Source organism: Armigeres subalbatus, chromosome 3, assembly GCF_024139115.2.
Source record: "Armigeres subalbatus isolate Guangzhou_Male chromosome 3, GZ_Asu_2, whole genome shotgun sequence".
NCBI lineage: Eukaryota > Metazoa > Arthropoda > Insecta > Diptera > Culicidae > Armigeres > Armigeres subalbatus.
In genome coordinates, this window is record NC_085141.1 from 269,837,429 (window position 1) to 269,855,819 (window position 18,391).

At 40.1% G+C, this 18,391-nt stretch overlaps 2 protein-coding genes across 2 annotated transcripts; both read right to left on the minus strand.

Moving 5' to 3' along the window:
• Positions 1-1,125: 1,125 nt before the first annotated feature.
• LOC134224204 (uncharacterized) lies at positions 1,126-2,576 on the minus strand. Its single transcript, XM_062703498.1, has 2 exons — positions 1,809-2,576; positions 1,126-1,734 (listed from the first exon to the last, which is right to left on the minus strand). The coding sequence occupies exons 1-2, from the start codon at positions 2,574-2,576 to the stop codon at positions 1,159-1,161; spliced, it is 1,344 nt and encodes a 447-aa protein (XP_062559482.1). The 3' UTR covers positions 1,126-1,158.
• A 97-nt stretch (positions 2,577-2,673) lies between these two features.
• LOC134224205 (m7GpppX diphosphatase) lies at positions 2,674-18,331 on the minus strand. The gene is made up of 3 exons (XM_062703500.1): positions 17,638-18,331; positions 17,112-17,257; positions 2,674-3,204 (listed from the first exon to the last, which is right to left on the minus strand). The coding sequence occupies exons 1-3, from the start codon at positions 18,173-18,175 to the stop codon at positions 2,674-2,676; spliced, it is 1,215 nt and encodes a 404-aa protein (XP_062559484.1). The 5' UTR covers positions 18,176-18,331.
• Between the last annotated feature and the right edge of the window lie 60 nt (positions 18,332-18,391).

Below are 18,391 nucleotides of genomic sequence, written 5' to 3' on the forward strand. Positions count from 1 at the left end.
GAAAAAATCGAGTTCGGTGGACACAAAGTGGACTGTATAACTTCGAGACTTCTGAGCACGGTTCTTTGAAATCGGACAACTCGGGATTTTAGCGGTCGGAATAATTAGAAATCACGGTCGAAATCGAATTTAATAAACTTATTTCTAGACCAACATTTGAAAAGGGCGTCAGAGCCAAAAATTATTCCTTCTAATTCCTCGTCTACATATAAAGCTTTATATGTAGACGAATAATCAGAAGGAATAAATTTTGGCTGTTACGCCCTTTTCAAATGTTGGTCTAGATTTAATCTTAACACATTGAAAAAAAATCATATTTCTTAAGTAGGTGTCCAAATAACTATCCTTTCCCTTCCTCAGCATTTGCAAGGACGTGGCCAGGACAGATCTCGACTTTTGGGAAGTGCATTGCTTACATCTAAGAGAGTGATTAGTACCGAATCAATATCTATGGTAACGGATGAAAAAGAATCTTTCGAATTTGAACTTGTGCCAGTAAATCTCACATGAGTGGTCTACCACATGAGGTGATAGAATGATGTTCAGTTTGTAAGTCATGTAAAGTCACTTGCTTCATAACGCTGTTGGTGTGTTTTTGTGCACTAGAAGTGCATGGAAAGAGTAAAGCTCGTACTTTGTTTAACCGTCAAATATAGTTCATTCAGACATCTACCAAACTGATAATGAATTTGGATTTTGGGCCGCTACATAAAAATATGGGTAGAACTGACACCTTTAAAGATAAAATCAAACTCGTCGACACAACACAAGGGCTCTCATACCGGTAAATGGAATATTACCAAATCGTTCTATTCGATTGAAATTTCTTTATTTATTATTCGATTTAATACAGAACTGGTAATTAATAAATATTAGTATTGGGAAGTTTATAGCAATCGGAAATAGATTCATTTAAAATCAGTTAATATTGATTGATTCCTTAGAGTGTCAAAATTGACCTTGTACTGCATTTTGAATCTATGGTGGAGACTTCCCTTGTGACCCTCTTGTATATTAAGAGATTTAAAGTGAAAAATATTTTAATTCAATTGTGTTATTAGGAAATATTGACCTACAAGGGCGTTCTTTCAAGCTCTACAAATTAACGTATAAACGCTCAAAATCTTGACGTCCAGAATTTCACATTGAAAAAATATCCTATGTAATGTCCAAATAGCTCAAATTAAACCCCAGATTGTTCCGATAACATTCGGGAACGTAGTCCGTATTGCTATCCAAATATCGAATAGCCGTTTTGAACATCTGTTCCGAAAGTTCAACACTAACTACGTTATAATCTTGCAACCAAAAATTGATAATGGGCTGGTCTTCATACTTTTCATACCTGTACATCACCTTCATGACTCTGTGCCGGTCCAGGTGAATATTACGATGCGCCTTCCGCGCCGGCACGAACACCTCGTCATTGTCCTCGTAATCCGAAGGAGCACCTTCACCCTGCTCGTCGGATGCGGAGGAATCCGTATCGGTATCCTTGCGAATTTTGAACACATTAAGATTCACGTCCATAATCTGCATCAAGAGGTAGAACACATCCCCATCGAGGCCGGGACGCCGCATTTCAAAAATAAGCTTGAAGATAGGCGGAAGCCCCAGATGTGAAATAAAGTTGAAATCGTTCACCGTTTTGCGGACTAGGTATTGGAAGTTTGGTAACGATTGATCGACGCGAAACAAACCACACGCTGCTGAGTTGAGTTCATCAGACTTGTCCTGGTTAAATAAATAAAACAAAAAGTTTAGTTAATTGAGTTTTGTTTGACTAGGTGTCTTAGCAAATGTCTTACCTCACTTTGTGGCTGGAAGCGTACGCATTCGTACCACAATTTAGCACTACCATTCCGCTTCATTGTCCCCAAGAACTGCAAACACCGCTTACAGTATAGGAACCGATCCGCTCGTAGGTGAACCCTTTGAAGATGTTTTCCATACAGTAAAGCATAGAATGGACCGTAGAATAGATCAGATTCCGAAGGAGAAAATTTGTTGATATGAGGCGCCTGCGTCGACGAGGAAGAGCATTGTACACCATTTGCGTTGGAATGAGCGTCTGTTCTTGCCGCATCATCACCATGCGGATGTTTGTGACAGTACCATTCGTTGCTGTCCATATGATCCGAAGGCAACTCGAGTATGCGCTTGAAAGCCAAGACATCTTCCTTCAGAGGATTTCCGCAATTACTGCAAGTGATCTTATAGGCAGTCCCAGTTTGAAGACTGCACTCCAGCTTAAGATCCGTACAGGCATTATACTCATTGATTTCCAGCACTTCAGAGTGGAACTTATTTTCGTTGGTGTTAATCCGGAAACAAATATAATTATTTTTGATAAGCAACGAGCTCAGCGTTTGCGTGTGCAACTTAAAATAATCTCCAAGTCTTATTTCGTACCGTTCGTCGTTATTTTCAGTGCTGATGGTAATTCGATCCGAGCCTAGATCGATTTTGGTAGACTTGATTTCTGCAAAGCGTCGGCTGAAGCAGATGAAAAAATTGGCACTTTGCAACCGAGGGCGCAGCTCGATCAGCACACGGTCAATGTTCCCTACCGGCATTTCAAAAGCGCCTTTATTGTTATTTATTTACTGATTGATTGTGATAGTTTTTGTTATGTCTAGGAAAATGCTCCTGTAAACACAATATATTGAAAACTTATTCGATTTTTGCCCGTTTGGCTTCGGGTTGATCTTCAGACTTCTTCTTAGCTGCTTTCAATTTAGCGTACAATTTATCTGTTTCAACTAGTACACAGGAGAGGGTTACTTTCTGGTAATAATCCGGTACCAGTTCCAAATTCTCGATCACTGTGGTCAATAGGTGACTCTTCTCGCAGTGAATTCCCGGAGGATCGTGCTTCAGATAAGTGAAATGCACGTGCAGATGGTAGAACGTTGGTTGATAGTGAAGGTAGATCCTCAAATGGTCGGAGCCGATGCCGTATCGCTCCTGAATGGCACGGATACCTGCTTCCTTGATGTTTCGCAGTAGTGGTAAATGGGCCGCTGTCAGATCACGCAGCGACTTGATCCCCCTAGGGCGAATCAATGCGAGAAGGTATAGTTGTTCAACAGTTTTACCGTCCCATTTTAAATCCGGCAACAGGATAAAACCAATCTCATCAGAAGGGTCTTCGAATACGATGCGGTCCTTTTCCTTCCGATGTTCAAGGATGTTGTATAACCACTGAAATAGAATAATAATTAAGTTTTTTTATAAGATATAAGATGTTTATGATTAAAAATGTAGAAGCACAACATAGATTAATATGATAACTGGTTTGATATCAAAGGAAAACAACAAAAGAACAGAACAAAACAAAAGAAGACAAAAATAAAAATTTGATTTTCGGCTTTTCCTTTGGTCCCCCCCGGGAAAATTTTCATGAGTAAAAATATCGAAACTTTGATGACTTTTAAGCACCCCTAAATCATGTCCGGTTGAGCTCAAATTTTGCAAGGGGTCATAACCCATCGAACAAGACATGTTAACTCCATCCCCCTGAAACGGCTGTCATCCACGAACAACTCGCCTGAAGCCGAAAATATGGTGCTGCAACATGGTGCTGGATGTAAACATTTCCGGTTAAGCAATAAACACACGAAGTCAGAACAGTCAGATGCGTAAGCGGCATGTGTTGCATTGTTAAATTATATTCAACAAGATGTATTGCATTGTTGCGTGATTTTCGACGTTATTAATTGGTGCTTTGATGTTGCATGAAGAAGAAGAAAAGTTTTCGCACGGGAAAACATACGAGGATATTTTTGAAACTCTTCTCTGAAATTCTAGAGGCAATTTAATTAAAAACGGTAAACAGTACGGAGTTGGACTTTTCTTATACTGTGTATTAAGTATGATATCACAGAATAAAAATTGAAATTGAAAACAGAATATTTTGTTTATTGTGCAATGGAAAACAAGTCTAACCCCGTACTGCTTACCGCTTTTTATTAAATTTCTTCTAGAATTTTAAAGAAGAGTTTCAAAAATTTCTTCATATGTTTTCCCGTCCGAATATTTTTTGATTATCATCTTTCTGCTTCTCTTCTTCATGCAACATCAAAGCGCAAATCGCCAATGCTCCGCGGCGTTATGAACGGAGCTTACACTAGGAAAGGCAACACTAGCGCCACCCAATCGGTAGACGGTTTCAAGAACTACATTTCATTTCAGGGGGGTGGTTAACTCTTATTTACTTTATCTAAAAGACAAAATCTTCCCTCATTTACCAGCAGAGGCATCGCGTCCGCATGTGCAACCGCACTGCAATTATAGCAATTTTGTCCCTAACATTTAAACTCTCGATAGATTTCTTGTCATTCTTATATAAATATATACTTGGATTATGCGCATTTGTCATATGTTTAGTACAAATTTAACGATAACAGGGCTGGCGATGACGAAAAAGTGACCAAATAGTAACTTTCAATCGCCGAAAGAGTGACCAAATAGTGACTTTTGTATGAAGTTTTGAACCGGGTATAGAACTAAAAGTTGTATTAGCATTGTCACGGTATGGTATAATTCAGGGCTGCCCAACGTACGGCCCGCGGGCCGGATGCGGCTCCATTTTTTGTGGCCCGCGGCATGTAAGAAAAATAACCTTATAATCGGCCCGCCAGCTTTTCTATCTGGCTCCAGAAGTTTTTTTTATTATTAATTATTCAATATGTAAGTTTTAAATCAAAGCTCACGCTGTAAAATGTTCATTAAAATGAAAAATTTAATGAAGTTCATTAATTTGAATTTGAAACGAAAAATAATATTTTACATCATTTGAAATGATTGCATAAGCGACTTCAAGATACAAAACCCAAATGGTGGAATGGTGGATGGTGGAATATCACTTAATTCAAATTAATTCATGAAAAAAATGTTACTTAGGTCCTTTTGAAAAGTTAAGCGAGCAATCCTTATTAGTAACATTTTGGTTTTATACCACTCTTGTAGAGAAAATTATGGTCTTCAAGAGCGTTATAAAACGTTACTTGCGATGGATTATAGAGGCTACAAACTCTTTTCACTCATGTTAATATGAAGTCAGAAAATGCAGTACGGGCCTGTTTTGCTGTTAGAAAGATTTTGGCAAAACGGATGAAACCTTTCCAGGACGGAGAACTTGTTAAGGAATGCATTTCGGCTGTTGTTGACATCGTGTCCTAAGGAAACAATGGTCATTTTCGACTGACATAGAAATTGGCAGCTTTACTCCCAATGCAGGAACAAATAACAAGGAAAACCTGAAGGTTGTTGAGCCCTGTGTAACGAAATTGTATTATTGCGTAAATTGAGAAATTTTATTCTTTTCGAAAAAATGGCACTTTTTCTACATCCTTAATAGATGAGTGAATTGGCTTTTCTAGCAGATATCGCCAAATATCTCAATGACTTGAACATAGAGCACCTTGGCACCTTGCTGAAATCTGGTACATTTCTCTCATCCTGTTGAAAACAGCTCATGCAAATCTGTTCAATATGCTGGTAAAGTAACGAAATTTTCATTTTTTTAACATCCGGTAAACGGTTTGAATACATTAATTCAATGTTTCAAATGGATCTCTAATGCATCGACGAAATCAAAATAAACAAGAAAGATTGTTTGAACGCAATTAAATCGTGTTTAGTTTTTCTAGAAAATACAAAAACAATAATTATTTTGAAAATATTTAAAAAGTTATGTGCAAAATATTTTCTGGCCCGCTAGCAAGTGTGAATTCTAAAAATCGGCCCCTGGCTTGAAAAGGTTGGGCAAGCCTGGAATAATTCGTAGATTGCAAACTTAAGTTTTATTTTTGAAAAACTTATCTAGAATGCTATCAGAAATCAAGAAAAGGCAAAAACAACACAATTATGAGGATTACTTAATATTGGCCACGCCCATCTTCATTATACGAAGGGGAGGATGGATGCAAGAGGCGAATGACTGCGTACCACAGAGTACCACATAAGTACCACAGAGTTGGATATTGAGGATGGTATTCATTGGATCAGCCAGAAGCTAGTAATGTTACCATGGTACCTCATATTAAGTAACACACCACGATAAGGTATCTACCAGGCGTCACGGGAACGAGTAGTGAGTTACAAGTTGTGTCACAAAATTATGTTGATAATTACAACAAAACTATTTTTAAATATAATAGCCAAAGAATGATATAAAATGATCTAATTGACTCCTAACCAGTGGAATCAAGGAATCGCACAAGGGACGCACCGCCACATGTTGTCCATCACGTGCACTTTCAGCCGAGAACGGTTTGCCATGCATCATACACGCATTATTTTGTATGTGTATATGTTGAGGAAATCAAGTAAGCATTGGAACCGAAAAAAGAAAACTGTTATTATCCAAACAACCGTTGTCAAGTACGTCTCCTCACCGGAGATTCGAAAAGTATTAAAAGCCCTTCCAGAGTAGTCAAGCCGAAGAACGAACTGCATAGAAAAGGTCGAAATCGGCTCGCCAATCCTGTCGGTTCGAAGCGAAGCCGAAACTGAACATTTGGTCCTTCTCAGAGTGTATGTAATTAAGAGTGGCGACATGTGCCGAATTTGACAGGTCTCCTGCTCGTTTGGAACACGATTTTGTATGGGAATGACAGATGAATTCTGTTCCAATTCTGACAGTGTCGCCACTCTTATTTACATTCACTCTGGTCCTTCTCTGTCCAGGTGAGCTCCCTGTCGGTTCGAAGCGAAGCCTAAACTGAACATTTGGCCTTTCTCTGTCCATGTGAGCCCCATGTCGGTTCGAAGCGAAGCCGAAACTGAACAGTAGGTCTCCCGCTTTAACCAATGAAAATAGATAGAAGGTGTGGAAGAAGACCAAATGCAAGTGTATTAGTGGATGATGGAAAATGTGAACAGCAAATGGTGACGTACATATTTGCACGGCTTCTCATGGGAGCTCGTTCGAATGTAGTAGAGCAGCGGTTCTCAACCTGGGGTACATGTATCCCTGGGGGTACCTTCGCTGGCCCTAGGGGGTACCTCGGCCAAAAATTCGTAATGGCGGTCATTTTACAATTCCAGTCAAAATTCATTGATAAAGTTTTGATAATTGTATATTTTCTGTTTCAAAAATTTATATTGTACATAATATGTAATGCGATCGACAAATCCCAATTGAATCCTGCCTTCCACAACCAGCACAATGTATGAAGGGCTGTGGAACAAAAGATCAAACGAACAAAACGTCGAATGAACAAAATGATTTTTTTTTTCACTAAAACTCGGTTGCTTCGTTGCAAGAGGATTAGAAGCCAGGCATTACAATATCATCTGAGCACAGGGTATTATCTTTGCCTGTGCAAAGATATTATCCCTAATCAAAGAGCACTCTGGAAAGATATTATCATTTGAGCATTTGTTGATGATCCTGATAGCCAGCGCGGTTCGGGGTTTGTTCACGTTGCGAGGGCGTTGCTACAACAAAAGAAGTGAAAAATGTTTCTCCATGGCGAACGCTGCACTTTGTTTACTGAGCAGATAGATAACTATGATCGATATCCCAGCATATCATCAGTATCTTTGCTCAGAAGATCGAATGATGGGATAAGTTGCAATGCCTGTTAGAAGCATCCTTTTACGCCTCTCGGAAGCCTTCTTACAAGCAGCCTCCTTTCAAGAGGTCCGGAAGCCTCGTTTCCAAAGGTTCGGAAGCCTAGTTTCAGAAGGTTCGGAAGCTTCCTTTCAAGAGGTTCGGAAGCCTCCTTTCAAGAGGTTCGGAAGCATCCTTTCGAGAGGTTCGGAAGCCTCCTTTCAAGAGGTTGGAAAGCCTCCTTTCAAGAGGCTCGGATGCCTCCTTTCAAGAGGCTCGGAAGCCTCCTTTCAAGAGGCTCGGAAGCCTCCTTTCAAGAGGCTCGGAAGCCTCCTTTCAAGAGGCTCGGAAGCCTCCTCTCAAAAGGCTCGGAAGCCTCCTCTCAAAAGGCTCGGAAGCCTCCTTTCAAAAGGCTCGGAAGCCTCCTCTCAAGAGGCTCGGAAGCCTCCTCTCAAGAGGCTCGGAAGCCACCTCTCAAGAGGCTCAAAAGCCTCCTTTCAAGATGCCCCAAAGCCTCTTTCCAAGAGGCTTGGAAGCCTCCTTTAAAGAGGCTCGGAAGCCTTCTTTCAAGAGGCTCGGATGCCTCCTTTCAAGAAGCTCAAAAGCCTTCTTTTCTAGAGGCTCAAAAGCCTCCTTTTCTAGAGACTCAAAAACCTCCTTTCAAGATGCTCGGAAGCCTTCTTTCAAGAGGCTCGGAAGCCTTCTTTCAAGAGGCTCGGAAACCTCCTTTCAAGAGGCTCTGATGCCTTTTTCCAAGAGGATCGGAAGGCTCCTTTCGAGAGGCTCGGAAGTCTCTTTTCAAGAGGTTCGGAAGCCTCCTCTCAAGAGGCTCGGAAGCCTCCCCTCAAGAGGCTCGGAAGCCTCCTTTCAAGAGGCTCGGAAGCCTCCTCTTAAGAGGCTCGGAAGCCTCCTCTCAAGAGGCTCGAAAGCCTCCTCTCAAAAGGCTCGGAAGCCTCTTCTCAAGAGGCTCGGAAGCCTCCTCTCAAGAGGCTCAAAAGCCTCCTTTCCAGAGGCCCCGAAGCCTCTTTCCAAGAGGCTTGGAAGGATCCTTTCAAGAGGCTCGGAAGCCTTCTTCCAAGAGGCTCGGATGCCTCCTTTCAAGAAGCTCAAAAGCCTTCTTTTCTAGAGGTTCAAAAGCCTCCTTTTCTAGAGACTCAAAAACCTCCTTTCAAGATGCTCGGAAGCCTTTTTTCAAGAGGCTCGGAAGCCTTCTTTCAAGAGGCTCGGAAGCCTCCTTTCAAGAGGCTCTGAAGCCTTTTTCCAAGAGGCTCGGAAGGCTCCTTTCGAGAGGCTCGGAAGCCTCTTTTCAAGAGGTTCAGAAGCCTCCTTTTAAGTGGTTAGGTTGCCTTCTTTCAAGAGGCTCGTAAGCCTGCTTTCAAGAGGCTCGGAAGTCTACTCTCACGTGGTTCGGAAGACTTCTTTCAAGAGGCTCGGCAGCTTCCTTTCAAGAGGCTTGGAAGCCTAGCTTCAAGAAGTTCAGAATTCTTTTTTCAATAGGCTTGGAAGCATACTATCAAGAGGCTCAGAAGCGTTCTTTCAAGATGCAACGGAACCTTCCTTTTAAGTGGCTCGAATACCGCCTTCAAGAGGTTTGGAAGCCTCTCTACAAGAGGCTCAGAAGCCTCTAATAAAGAGGCGCGGAAGCCTACTCTAAAGGGACTCAAAAGCTTAAAGGAGCTTTCTTTCAAAGGGCTCGGAATTATGTTTTCAAGAGGGGGTACCTCAAATCATGCAAAAGTTCGAAGGGGTACCTCTCAAGAAAAAGGTTGAGAACCGCTGTAGTAGAGGAAGTTTTTTCGCCATACATGAAAGGCACGCACACAATATATGGATTTCCATACCTTAGTATTTATTTTTATTGGGCTTTAACCGCAATCGGCGATGTATAGGTAGCCCAGGCGTTTATCGTAAGCACTGCACGTTTTGGTGCCAATGCAGAAAAGCACATCGGTTTGGTGCCTACCGAGTAGGTACCTATACCGCTTCAAACAGCGCATGCGCGTTTGGTTGAAGAGCGCGCAATCGGAACAAAATAGAAAAAGAAAAGAGGCGGTGATTAAATAAATTTTCTGCTCTCTCAAAGCGTTCCATGGTGAAAATCCGGTTTTGAATAAGCACATCGGATCAAAAGCGTTCTAATATTTCATGTTGATTGGAATTTTTGGCATATGATGAATTTTTCGTCAAATCGAGTGCGTGTTGGCTCTTGTTTCGGACGGCAGAACGATCGCGCGATTTGCCGAAATTTTGTGTTTTGCATTGCGCGGCCGGTAATTGGCGATGCATGAAGAAGAAGAAGTCGAAGGATGATATTTGAAAAAAATTGCATGGGTAAGCATACGGGAAATTTTTTAAAACTCTTCTCAAAAATTCTGGAAGCAATTTAATTAAAAACGGAAAGCAGTACGGGGTTGGACTTTGCTTGTACTGTGTATCAAGGGTGATATCACGAAATAAAATTTGAAATCGAAAAATTGCGTTTATTATGCAGTAGAAGGAAAGTCCAACCCCGTACTGCTAACCGTTTTTAATTAAATTACTTCTAGAATTTTTGAGAAGAATTTTAAAAAACTTCCCGTATGCTTCCCCGTGCAATTTTTTTCAAATATCATCCTTCGACTTCTTCTTCTTCGTGCAACCTTTATTTGCCAATAAAGTTAATTCGTTCAGTGCGTGTTGGCTCTTGTTTCGGACGGCAGAACGATCGCGCGATTTGCCGAAATTTTGTGTTTTGCATTGCGCGGCCGGTAATAAAGTTAATTCGTTCAGTGCGTGTTGGCTCCAGGGTTGCCACATTTAAATCTGTATTTTTGCCTAAGAAAATCTTTATGTCTGTATCTCAAGTTAAAAAATCTGTATTGCAAATCTGTATCCGTCTAAACCAAATTAAAATCGTCTTCAATGAAGTTGGTTTTGAAAAGATAAAGTCCGGAAATACTATGCGGAACTACACTGCCGTGAATCGCATATCTGTCCCATCTTTGCTGGGTTTCCTATTCATATGGGACAAATATGCGATTCACGGCAGTACAGGTCAGACATGTCATAATTTAATAATAGTTTCTTTCTAAGTATTGTAAGTAACGGAATACAAACAACAATGTTTGCTTTCTCAAGGTTTAATATTTGATCATTTACGAATAACATATGTCAATGATCCATTATTGCCATATGCACAACTTTATTGGACTAATATTCAGCCACACTGATAAACTGTTTCAAAGCATTTCAGATAAAATCAATTATAGTTAGACCTGATTACACATGTATTAAAATATAATCTAAACATTTTCCGGAACATAATCTGATAGAAATTAAAAATCATTGATCTGCATAAATTGCTAATTTAGAACAAAACCTACCAGAGACCACATGTTCTGTATTTTTAAATTGGAATTCAGTTAATCTCAACATCCCAAGTAACATTTGAGGTTTTATAACGCTCTTGTAGACTATAATTTACTCTTCAAGAGTGTTATAAAACCAGTATGAAACCAAAATGTTACTAGGGATGGCTTTTAATAAGATCATTTTAGAGTAGCATAAAAGTATTATTTTTGGTACTAAAATCCTCAATAAATCTGTAAAATCTGTAAATTTTGCAAAAATCTGTATATCTGTATATACAGATTCTTGGTCGCAACCCTACCTCAAAAATCTGTATATGTGGCAACCCTGGTTGGCTCTTGTTTCGGACGGCAGAACGATCGCGCGATTTGCCGAAATTTTGTGTTTTGTTTTGTTTTTCCCTTAGGACGGTTCGTAAGTAAATTGAAGAATATATTTTATTATTTTTACAGTATATACTGTTATTGACAAACGCTCTATATTGTCGAATAGAGCTCCCTATTATTTACCTTTCCCACTAACACAAATTTTCCTTCCCGAGACATCTATGAAGGTAGTATGGGTTCCCTGCATCTTCACTAGTAGATGTTGAACTAACATTCCTTCCCTTCCTTCCGTGATTGTAAGGATACAACTGCTACTGTATAGGTAAAGGTGCTAATCCCAAGTACCAATTTGCGACAATATACAGTAAATTGCTCAATTGAGCATTGTATAGCCACCCACGATTTGTACAATCACATATGCTATGCTATGCTATGATGAATTTTTCGTCAAATCCAATATCCAAAATATGGATTGGATGTGGACATCTTAGGAGGTAGAGGGGTAGGAAGAATGTCCATGGTACACAAATTAATGAAAAATTGCATGATCAAATCAACACTGATGGAGAGAAGAACACGTCTAAAACTGTTCGACATCTGTCTACGTGGTATGAAAACAGCCCTTCGGAAAAAAAGATTCATCAAAGGAATAAACTAAAATAGAATAATTAATAATTGAGGAACGTTTAGATTATAAACTTCATTGTACAGACCCCATTTTTCTGATATGTATGACATGCTAATTACAAATGTGTATTAGCCGTCTAATCATTCTTATTCTTAATATAATTTAATTTTCTGAACACATAACCATTAAGACTTGTCTCATTCTACAAAATAACTTGAATTAAAATTAAAAGATACCGTTTCATTGAATAAATGTCTTATATGTCATATTGAAAAGCATATGATTCCCCAGATTAGTTTGTTTTTCAATTTAACGCACTGTCCCTTTAAGTTTAGTTTGAATTTAATTCGATAAAAGGGATGTAGCTTATAAGCAGATAGACGAAACATATGGGATCGTTTATATTGGATGTGTCAATTCAGGTTCCTTTTTCAGGTCAGGTTTTTCTCAAAATATTTAACTTTGATACGAGAAGCATGAACAATAGGATGGCACAAATTAGTATGGGTAAAACTTTTTTCAATTTTTTTTTTTTTTGATGGGCCGCCCTCTTATTCAGTTCTATTTGATGCCCTGATGCTCTGGACAAAATTTCAGCCAAATCGGGCAACGTTTGGGCGGTGCTAAACTCGTTGGAAGTTTATATGCACAAATGTATGCAGAAACATCCAAAAACAGTGAATTGCAGTTGTACGGCACAACTTACGATGAAGAACTATGATACTCATTCAGATCTTGAAGAATTTAATACAGAATGTTATGCAGAAAACCGCGAGGAGATTAGAGTTTGCCCGGCTAAGTTATTAGCATTTCTCTGAAGGGGGGTTTGAGGAAATTTCGTTTCTTTTACTTTTGAAAAGAAATAAATTCACCCCTAAAACACTCCAGTAAAATTCTAATATCTTTGTCTAATAAACTCTAATCTTCTCGTGGTTTTCAGCATAACATTCTGTATTTCATCATCAAAAAATTTGAAAAAGTGTTTTTTGAGCCACCCTAATGAATAATCACCAACTCGTCATTATTTTCCTCATTGAATTCTCAACTTTTTCTACAACAAATATAATTTTGAAAAAGTATCACCGGCGCGTGCTTACTCGTTTTAATGCTGATACATTGACAGCTACATCAAACAACTGAAAACCGAAATACACCGCCATGACGGCCATGCGTCTTCGGAGTTCTGCAGTCTGGCGCTCTGCGTCAGTAAAGAGCCAAATCTTTCATTCATCCTCCTTCCGGACCTCCGTAGCCTGGCTCACTGCTAATTCCTTCTCCTCCATAAATAGGCGGATCTTTCGTTGCTTTGCCTCTATAATGATGTTGCAGACGGTCATCACAGACATCTTTAGATCCCTGATGTACTTCCCGCGGTTATACAGAAAGGACATGATCACGTCCGAGATGCTCATAGCCTCGTTAATGACCTTGGTCAGATTGACGACATCCATTTTGATCTCGACTGACGCTTCCTCTACCTTACCACGTTACTTTGTCTGGCAAAAGGATCCACCTTGTTGTCAGACGCTTCACTTGATTTTTTGTAGTGTAGCGATTGGGCCCCCCTTGCAGATGTCATCAAATCCCACCTGAAGCAGTCGCTATTGTGATCCCATGGTTATCTATGCTTGCCGAGGGAGGGGAAGAGAGAGCGGCCATGCGAGGGATGACACTTGTGTGTTCGGATCCAGATTTATCATCGAGCCTACTCCCACCTAGTTGGCAAAACTGGTCCCTACCACGGTTTTATGGGACGGAAGACAATCTAGCCGAATTTTCGAGAGAGTGGAAATATACCTAAATCCGCGATTTTCGCGACAACATTTAACGGAACCGCGATTTTTGCGACAAAAAAACAAATCCGCGACAAACTCGCGAAAAACGCGAATGTTGTAACAGTCCTGGAACTGGTTAGAAATTGATTTAGCATACATTATGATCACAGTTGAGCCATGGAAGGGACAAAGACTGTTTCCACAATTCATTATGGGTTACTTCATAGTATTATATATGGGAGGTTTTTTTTTCAATTTATTTATTTATAAGGCTCATTTGTTTAATTAAAAACTTCACGGAGCCGCAGATCTCTAGAAATATTATAGTCTAATATTCAATTATAAATCAAAAATTCAATTTACGACGAATTTTCTTCTTAGGACGGGAACTTGAACTGCCGCCGGAAGACGCAAACTGGGCTCTTCGTTGGTTCGCCTGTGGGTTCCTCATCACTTGAAAGTCGTCATCTCTCACATCTTCATAATTTTCCGAGTCAGTCAAGTAACCGGCAGATGGCATCCGCTTTGCTTTATCCTCCATTTCACTCGTTTTTTCTTCCAGTGTGCCTTCGTTCTCAAGATCTTCTCTTCCGATCTGGTCCAAGTGTTCAGTAACTGCTTCATTCATTTGTTCCACAAAGTTTTCTTCCGCCAGATCTTCAATGATTTTATCCGCGCATTCTGAGTCTTGATCAGCCAAAGTAATACCACATACAACCCCAGCATATGTACTAGGATGGGATTGGTCTTTGGGCTTATCTTTCCTACGATTTCCGGAGGGTCGTTCTGGGCAAGAATCCTTCCGATGACCCGCAGCCCGACAAAGGAAACACACATCCTGAAGACCGTCGTAATATATTCGTCCTCTACGGCCACCGAAATTAAGCGATGGTGGTATTTCTTCTTTCAGGTCGATATATACACCACGCACACCAGTGTACATATGCCCCAATCCAGATTCCGCACTAAATTTTTCTCGTGTCAAACATTCCACATTCCCATATCGCCCGAGTGCCATCGATAAGCTTTTATTACTTGTCTCTGGCGGCAAGTCAAAAATACGAATGTATTTCATATTGCTACCTGCGATTGACATCCGTACCTCTACCGATTTTCCGCTAGAGTAATGAAATTTTTTTGGCTCCGTATTCTTCTTGAGCGACTGCTTCATTGCTTCACTGCTTCATTCCAGAGAAACAAATTTAACGAAAACCGAACGTTCTTGTGTCGTTCTGTAGGCCGCTTCCATGTCCGTCAAATTGGTATCCAACTGTTTTAGAAAATTGCCAATCTCCGTCCATGTCGGACGCGGACTAGCTGTTGGGAATTGGAATCGAACAGTATTCACAACGTTTTCATCCATAGTATCTCCCATTCCTATTGAACGCACAAATCGTCACAATAGCATCACCGTCGTACGACCGAACAACAATGCGCGCACTCGACTATAGTCAAACAACTTTCTCTGCTGTTGAAAAATAAATCTCGACCGCAATCAAGCACATCTGCACTCGTCCGTACGAGACGACAGCAGAAACAAAACTGCATGGGAGGTTTTTTGATTTGCAGAAATTTGCAAGTTTAGTTTTTTTTTGTACTGAAAAAGAGAATTTTTCGCTAGAAAATCTGCAATATCTCTTCATATATAAGAGATAATAATTATATTTTTTTATCAAGACCTGTTTTTTAGCTCAAAATTGTAGAACATTTCAAAATTGTAGAAAATCGATAAAAATTGAAAAATAAATTTTGATTTTTAAACTTAGAGATATACAAATGCAGAAATGGTAACTTGGCTTTGAAACCTCATGGAAGTGCCTCATAAATACTAAGTTGCGAGGCGGCAATGTCCCAGTGGGAGATGTAATGCCAATGAAGAAGAAGAAGAAGATATGGCAGTAAGACTTTGTGTGTATCGGAAAAGATCACACAGATGCTGCCAGTATTCATCAACCCACATCTACGTTTTATGGACGATGACATCGATATCAACAAGAATTCGAGAGCTTAAATCGAGGTATGCCGTCTACACATAACGGAAGAGCGAAGACAAAATCTGCAAACAAGCGTTGGACTGGAATCTGACAGGATATCGCAGCAGACCCGACGAAGTCTCAATAGAGAAACAAAATCGACAGGAATCTGACCTGGACCTAGGTCAAGGCGGTCAAGCGGGCAGCCGCCCAGGATGAAATCTTTCATTTGTCCATACGTACCCCTATCGTTGTTCAGGACATGGAATGAGGAGTAAGAGCCACGCGCCACAGTCACAGCCACAGTCTGACAACAACGGGAACCTTCTATCGAGCGAGGGTGAGGTGATTCACAGATGGCACCTCAATGGCGATGTTACAGACAAGATGACGAACTTGGAAGCAGGCCCACAAGACGTAAGTATTCATGCTCTGGATCTCCAGAAAATTCAGTAGAACTTTGGCCGATTGACCAATACGGTGGCTTCTGCGATGCGAGAAGGCAATGGTTTTTCGTGATTGCTTTTGAGGGCGTAATACGAAGAATAGGGATTGACACGAGTGATACGACTTTTATGTTCAGCTACTTGGCTTTGCCGACGACATTAACATTATGGCACGAATTTTACTTTGAGCGGATGGAGCAAGTCTACATCAATCAGACTGAAGACGCAACATATCGTGTCATAAAATCGTACGTACTTTGGACTTCGCAAGAGGCTCCAATGCCAATCGAATAGAGTTTGCCTCCGTACCAAACTGACTAACTACAAAACGCTCCATGACTATGACCATCTATGGTTGGATGGAGATGGAAAACGGTACATGAAAAAGGCGAATTGCAAAATTTCATTTTGTAAGTTTAAACTGTACAAATTTCGCCATAAGATGACTGATGTACGCATATAAAAAACATTCGAAAGCAAAGGATAGAAGCGCAAGTCACATTGTTTTTTTAAAGGCTTAAATCGAAGGAATAACCTATCATACACCAAAATCAAAAACAAAATATGTTAAAAAATATCTTACTTGTGCTCTTCAATATTGGTACATATGGGACAGTTGTGTATTTATGGGCAGTGCCCCTTGTCGAGGTGTATTTCAATAAGTTAACTTCTTATCTTGCCCAAGAATTTTCACAATCCATTGAATTATTTGTATATGAAACAGATTGACTATGTTTGCATTTCAGCCACATGAACGACTACCCACATGCGATTGAATGTCTATGTAATCCGATCCTCACATTGCCAACAACCGATATCACACGTAACAAGTGTGCAAAATTTTACGCAAGAGTGTAAATCAAAATTTCGTGCGTGTGATTCATCCGCACCACATACCTACATACCTACACGTTTACGATTCGTTCAAGGCTAGCCAATCGACAATAATTCTTCCATGAGATAACCAAGCTCCTGTTTCAACAGCCACTCAGCATGACAACGGGTCATTGATCACTGAATATTGAAGTAAATTATCAGGGTCACAGGTACTCACCTCCAAGCTCAGCTGTTCCTGCTGCAAGTGGGGTAACGTCACACTTTGATAATCGCTCGCAGTCTCCTCGACGAGATACCGTGCATGGGCTGAGTATTTTGCGATATGTTTCTCAGTGGCTGGATAGATAATCGTCACCTTAAGTTCTTTCGTAAACAACGGAACAAAGAGCAGTGAAATATAATTCCAAATCTATTTGTAAGGTAGAGGTAGCAATATAGGTACCTACAATACATTTTTTTTAGTTTAAATTTGTTCAAATTATTCAAAGAAGACGAATCAATACTTTCAACAATGTTTTTTCTTCTATCAGCGACTTTTCGTACTCATTCTTTTTTTTTTTTCATTACAAATACTTTTTGCACAGGCGTTATCGTCTCCAATAAAACAGAATAAAAATTGTTTAACAAAATAAAAGCAATTAAATTTCAATTATTTTCAAAACAAATTTTCAAAAAAAAAATGTTTTTAAGTATGACATGTACTGCAGCTACCTTACTAAAAACCTCATTTTTTCTTTACTTACGATTGACTTCCGGATCGGTTACACACAGGAAATTCCCGTATATGTCGTTAATAAACTCCGTTCGGAGGTGAGATTTTCCCGAGAAAAAACTACGCTCGTCAGCCACTTCTGCAGTCGTGGATGAATTTTCTGATTCACTTTCACTTGACGACGTCGCCTTTGTGGTCGTCGTCGTCGCTGATTTCGTCACCGCTCGAGACGAACTGTTTCGCAGCTGGCTTTCTGTGAAGGCCGTCTTCTCCAATACAACGATCGCGTAACTATCGCGCGAAAGATTACCGAAATGTCCCAACAGCGAAACGGTTTTGTGTGTGCTGTTGTTGTTTAGAATACGCTCTGGTTCGAAGTGTGCCAAATCGTAACTGCTAGAGGTGTTGCTTCCTTCCACCACTCCTGCTACTACGGGTGAAGGTGGATTCGCTGAAGTGGTACAAACAGACTGACCTTGACGGTGCTGTTGCTGTTGTTGCGGTTCATTATTGCTCTTATTGTTCGTTCTGACGCTATCGGATTTTTGCTGATTGGCAGCTTCCAGCATGTTAAACACAACAGATTTTATATATCACTCAATTCACTACACTTCAATTATGGATCAATCAATGGTTTCAAACTGTTTCAAAAACTTTTACTGTAAATAATTAAATTAAATGCACCAAAACTAAAAATACATCAACAGGAAAAACCGCGTTTTGCTGTTTTTGTCACGCAAAAAGCGCTCGAATTTCAACTGTCAAAATGCTTTCAAGTTGGTGGG